The sequence below is a fragment of the Tupaia chinensis genome, unplaced genomic scaffold (genome assembly GCF_000334495.1).
Source record: "Tupaia chinensis unplaced genomic scaffold, TupChi_1.0 Scaffold000146_1, whole genome shotgun sequence".
Classification (NCBI taxonomy): Eukaryota; Metazoa; Chordata; class Mammalia; order Scandentia; family Tupaiidae; genus Tupaia; species Tupaia belangeri.
Window position 1 is genome coordinate 13,396,598 of NW_006159616.1, and position 6,428 is coordinate 13,403,025.

At 39.4% G+C, this 6,428-nt stretch overlaps 1 protein-coding gene across 8 annotated transcripts in view; it reads right to left on the bottom strand.

Annotated features, from left to right (window-relative positions):
• KIF1B (kinesin family member 1B) overlaps nt 1-6,428 on the bottom strand; it is a 161,341-nt gene that overhangs the window by 129,837 nt on the left and 25,076 nt on the right. For all 8 annotated transcript variants that reach the window (XM_006145348.3, XM_006145353.3, XM_006145349.3 and 5 more), the window contains exons 2-3: nt 2,963-3,039; nt 1,405-1,584 (exon numbers count right to left, since the gene is read on the bottom strand). In XM_006145348.3, the coding sequence (XP_006145410.1) occupies nt 1,405-1,584; nt 2,963-3,039 (257 nt within the window). The remainder of the gene's footprint in view (nt 1-1,404; nt 1,585-2,962; nt 3,040-6,428) is intronic.

Genomic DNA, 6,428 nt, shown 5'->3' on the forward strand with positions numbered 1-6,428 from the left:
TCTTTCCCTGCACCTCTCCCCTCAACCCCAACTCCCATTAAAAAATAAAAATAAAAACACAAAAAAAAATCACTTTCTTTAGTGTTGACCTATACATGAGATTTGAAAAATCCAATCTCCTCCATTTTCCTCTTGGCATTTTGGGCGCACATGTACCTGGTATGAGTTTTAGGCCGCTGGGTCTGGGACTGGAACCAGTCGACTACATGGGAGTCCAGTGACATAACCATTACATTATCTGCTTATCTCAACACTTTTTTAAAAAATAATTATTTATTTTATTTTTTATTTATTCATTCGTTGATTTTTTATTTTGACCAGAGAGAGGCAGAGGGTGAGAGTGAGAGAGAAAGTGAGAAAGCAAGCCACCAGGTCCAGGATTTGAACCCCGGTCGGCCATGTGGGAGTGTCCAGTGCCTTAACCATCATGGCACCTGCTGGTCCCTTGACACTTTTCAAAAGATAGAATAATTCAGGTATAAACCAAAATCTTTACAAAACATTAACTTTTCCACCTTTAAAGACAAACGTGGGGGCCAGCAGGTAATGTACTGGTTAAGATTCTGGACTCCCACATGGCTAATCATAATTGGAGGTCCAGAGCTGGCAGCTTAAAACTCACACTGGGTGTGTGTGCATTCAAAATCCAAGGTGGAGAATGGAAGAAAAGGGATCGTGTGGTGTGACCATCCCTCCTGGGATGGTGATTTCTCACTTTCCTTCTCACTGTCTCTCTCCTCTCTGGTGAGCATCCACACCTATGGCAGAATCTTAAAAAAAAAAAAAAAAAAAAAAAGAAAGAAAAAAAAAGGCAGACATGTGACATGTGAATCTTTTCCATTCAATAGTAATAATCTCCTCTGAGGGAAAGGAAAAAGCTGTTCATTGTCATGCCTTATGGGGGGACTTCAACAAGTTTGTGGAGAAACAGAATTAAAGTAGTACAAGTTTTTTTTTTTTAATTTCTTTCTTTTTTTCTTTTTTTTGGAGAGGTTTTTGCGTGCACTCGCCAGAAAGACAGAGAGAGACAGAGAGATAGAAAGCGAGCAATCACCCCCCCAGGAGGGATGGCCACGCTGCAATCCCTTCTCCTCCATTCTCCTCTCAGAATCTTGGTCACACACACACACACGTGCCCAGCGTGAGTTTAAGCCACAGGGTCCGGGACGCGAACCGCGGTGGACTACATGGGAGTCCAGCGACATAGCCATTACACTAACTGCGGGTCCCAGTATAAATTTATTTTGATGCAAAAATTTTTAATACATGCATAATTGTTTCATAATATGCATTTTCTATAAACTTTCTGAAGACCCTTTATATATGATAGTCCCTGAATAAGCATATGCCAAATAAAAAGAATTGTTACAAGAATTTATGTCTAAGACAGGTTTTGCTCCTTACCTGTGGAATGATGCCAGCCTGGCTTTCTTCTTGTTTGCCCATCATTGTATAAGATTTCCCAGCACCAGTCTGCCCATAGGCAAAAATACAGACATTATAGCCCTCAAAGGCATGTAAGAGCATTTCCTTTCCAATGTCATTGTACACACGGTTTTGAGAAGCAAAACAGGGATCTTCAGGCTATAAAGATTAAAAGAAGAAATAAGTGGCATTTCATTCATATTCTTTCCTATACTTATTTGAATACTTCCACAGTATTTGTAAAAGTGTAGGAATCAGAAGTATTACATAAAATATACTGTCCTGCCCTCCACATGAAAACACACATATACCCACAGAGGCACCATTAGAAATAACCCAAGTCAGCCATACATAAAAATATTAATGTGGAATTATCAGGCATGATTACATTTCATTTTTCTATAACCTTAAAGTGTCACCCTTCCATTCATAGGGAGTTCCAAACATATTTTCTTAAGTAGAAAGTGGGGAAAAAAGATCCAAGGTCTGGTCCACATATGAAAACATGTAAGCTCACTTCAGTCAGTGTGACTATTTCCTGTAGAGGTACCTTTCAGTGTTTCCGATTCCCTTCACAGGCCCTTCCCTTAGCAATTAGACTTTGTCAACAGTTTAAGACATCTCCATTTCCCTCCAATACAAAACAGGGGGAAAAAACATACAAGAAAACAATAGATGATGAAGAAGAAAACTCTAGTTTAGGGACATTCCCTGGAAGCCAGGAAGACTGGGGATTCTGCACTAAGTAAGGAAATCATGAAAGACCCCACTCTCCATTTTCCTACTGCTCGGTAATCTGTTTTCGTGGGCCTGCAGGCCAAAATGTTCAAAACCTGCTTTATTCTAGCACAGTTTAAAAAACAAATAACTTCTCTGTGGGCATTCCAATGTTGTAAGCCATTCCCTCAAAACATAATGCTGTTAATTTTAACAACACACAGAAGCAATCTTTAATCTGGCATTTCCTAAAATCTATAAGTATAATAATGTTCATAATTAGAATCCTAAAATACTGATAAATAAGTCCTCAGGGGTGTCTAAATCAGATAAATTAGGTTCACTGTATGTCTAGTGTAAACTAATAGTTCGACATGCCTGTATATGTATGTGTGTGTGTAAACTTTGCATCACCCGAATACATTATTAAGAAAAAGACTTCACTTTTCCAATAGTATACACTATATCAAAAACTGAATTCACGCTAAAGCACACATACAAAACAATACTTGTGGCCTCGTCATGTTAGACTGCACTGGATATTGTGGCTGAGCATGATGACATTACAAGGGAGATCCAGGTTCAATTCTTGATTCACCCTAAAAAGCCAGGTGCGTGCCTGAATCCCACCTACTCAGAAGGCTGATGCAGAGGGACTGCATCATAGAAAGAAAGACCCTGTCTTTAAGGAGAAAAAAAAAAAAAAAAGGCACTCCTCCTCCCTAAACACACACAGAGGATTTGGACCTGCTCTGACTAAGCAGAAAGAGAGAGAAAGGAGGACAGAGTGGGTAGCACCCTTCACCGTGAGTCCACTCACCGAGGTATGAGACCAGTAGGAGTAGTCGAAGCTGAAGGACTTTGGAGCTTCCTTTGGGTTCTTTGGGTTAATAATACCTGGTGGATGAAAATGTTTAATTCTGTAAGTCACTTCTTCTAAGTTCTTGAGCTCAACACGATGTTATATTATACATTCAAAACATCCAAGTCAGTAAATTCATACCAATGAATCTGAACAAGGCAATCAAAAGTCAAAAATAATCATATGCTAAAGAAGTAATTTACATATGGAACTTAGGTAAAATCAGACCAACAACATTCACTGTGTGTTGCCAGTGTTCAGAATAGGACCTGGTATACTGTAGATGCTCTGTAACTGAATGTTTACCCTCCCCCAAATCTGGAAATGGGTTGCATTACTATTTCTAGGCACCTCATAAGGCTTGAAATATTTCAACATGTCAGAATTAAAAATTAGAAAATTAATCAATTAATCCAACCACTATCTGAAACAAATTCTTTCAAAAGATCTTACTATCTACAAGGGATCCTGTGCAAAGTTTATGAAAAATGAATATTATTAAAACCACGGCAGAGGCCAACAGCTGGCATAGTGGTTATGTCGATGGACTCCCACATAGCCAACTACACTTTGAGTCCTGGACCTGGTGGCTTAAAACTCACACCGGGTGTGTGTGTGTGTGTGTGTGTGTGCATGCCCAAGGTCCCAGGAGAGAATGGAGGAGAAGGGACTTCAGCATGGCCATCCTCCCTGGGGGGTGATTTCTCACTCTCCCTCTGTCTTTGTTTCTGTCTCTCTGGTAAGCAAACATACCTCAAGGCAAAAACCTCTTAAGGTGGGGGGGAGGAGGAGGAGGAGGTGGAGGAGGAGGAAGAAGAAGACGACTTCTTAAAACAAAAAGCTAAAAACCAAAATTATGCATAGATGTCAACAATTTTTTTGCACCAAAATGAACTTGTACTTTAATTCCATTTTTCCCGGAACTTGCTGAAATGCCTTCCCATGTGTGTATGTATTCGGTAGAATCACAGACTACTAAATCATCTGTAGTGTTATAAAGTCAAAATTCCTTCTTGACTAGAAAGCGTAAAGTCTCACTGCTCTTATTAAAAGTGATTTCTTGTGTAATTGATCCAGTCATACAGGGGTTGACTGTGAATGCTGAAGCTTAATCTCTTCCTTTCTCATACACAAAAAGCTTTAGCTCCTCATATTACACATGGAACGGAATCTTTGTAACATGTGGTCATGAAATCCCCTCAAAGCCTGAGTATCTCAACCAATCCACTTCTCTAAGGCAAGGCCACATCCCAGGCTATCAGTGAGATCAGGATTAAAAAATAAATCTGTCTCAGGCAGCTGCTGCTCAGGACACAAATAGCAACAGTTGCTAGGGTACTCAGTTCTCACTCTTGCTAAATTCCACTGGGTATGGCCACACACTTAGTTCCAAGCTCAAATGCTGACAGAGTATTAATGAGGCTCACACTGCACATGACCATGTGACAGAGACACATGGTTCTAGAAAGAACATCTCTTCCTACACAAATGGTAATCTAAACAGAGAAGTGTACTTCTAGCCAAAAGGTACTATAATACGAGTGTGATTTATATAAAAGGCAACACTCACAGAGCACTCCCTTTGTGTTGTAAGTACCTTTGTCTCCTCACCAATTCAATGCTCCCAACTACTCAATGAGGTAGATGTGTTCCTATCCCCATTTCACAGATAAATAAACCATCACAGAGAGATTAAATAATTTATTCCGAAATACAGAATTTAAGAGAATTTGGCTCCAGACTTAGTACTCATAGCCAAGACATCATCTTTTTTTTTTTTTTTTTTTTAAAGAGATTTTTGCTATGGGGCATATGTGCTCACTGGAGAGACAGAGAAATAGAAAGCAAGAAATCACCCCACATCCCTGCTAGGGCGTATGGCCACGCCACAATCCCTTCTCCTTCATTCTTTTCTTGTGATTTTGGGCATGCACAAATGTGAACCCAGTGTGAGTTTCAAGCAGCCAGGCCTGGATCTTGAACCGCAGTCGATCATGTGGGATTTCAGCGACATAACCATTAGGGCATTTGCTGGTTACAAGACATCATTATTTAATACTTATTTCCTATAAGCAGCATAAAGCATTTTCATGCATAGACATAAATGTATACATATAGGAATATGGTCACTCTCCTAAAATAATACCACAGGCATTGTTTAAAATTCTATTTATTTAAAATTGGGAAATATGAGGATTATAGTTCCTAAAAGACGAAAGTTCACACAAACCAAGAAAGCGGAAACTAGTGTCAATACTGCATGAGCCAGATTGCAGGTTTCAATGGCTCAGCAATACAAAGAACAATGACGAGACAGAGGATGTGCCCTCTGCAGTAGTTTTCCCCACACAAAACCATGGGTAAAACAAACATTTCTAATCTCTGGAAAATGTGCTGTTGAAAATATTTTAAGCCAAATTTCATTTTACCTTTTAGTTACCAACTCTACTAAAAAAAACTTAAGGACTAGTTCTCAGATCCTATCCCCTTGTTCTCTTTTCCCTAATAAAGAGAAAGAAAAACTACATCAATAAGCTTACTTCCTCAAGTCACATGAAATCTTTTTCCTCTCACAATATTCCCTTCTCCCAGATCTCTAAAGCTTCCAAAATTAATAAATTTTCGTAACTTAGTTTCAAATCCAAGGTGTTTTTAAAATACCTGCTTCTATTTGCAACAAACCCCTTTTTATTTTATTAATATTTTTGATAAGAAAGTCTTTAATATGCTTACATGTCATGTACTTAATGGACAATAAGAAGGTATGTAAACGGTCTATAAAATTTTATCTTTCAGATCATATACTTTTTCTTCAAGATCTGTACATATTCTTTTTTTTAGTTAACTTTATTATTATCATTATTATTATTTTCCAGTTTGATCAGAGAGAGACAGAGAGAGAGGAAGTGAGAAAGCAAGCCAACAGGTCTGAGACTTGAACCGTGGTCGGCCACGTGGGAATCCCGCACCTTTAACCACCATGCCACTTGCCGGCCCCTGTACATATTCTTGTGATCTTCCCAAAACTAGATTTTTTTCTTTTTCTTTTTTTTGAAGAGGTTTTTGCTATAGGGCATGTGTGCTCGCCAGAAACACGGACAGAGACAAAAAGACAGAAAGCGAGAAATCACCCCCCCAGGGGAGATGGCCATGCTGCAATCCCTTCTCCTCCATTCTCCTCTTGGGATCTTGGGCATGCACGCACACTCATACGGTGTGAATTTAAGCCACCGGGTCCGGGACTCAAACCGCAGTCAACTACATGGGAGTCCAGCGACATAGCCATTACACTAACTGCTGGTCCCCCAAAACTAGATCTTGAGTTCAGTTTGACTCATCAGTAGATCTTGGAGAAGCTCTACAAGAATACAGATGCCAATTCAGTAGCAGCTTCTCGTCATTCTCTAGTTATACTTTCTTCCAA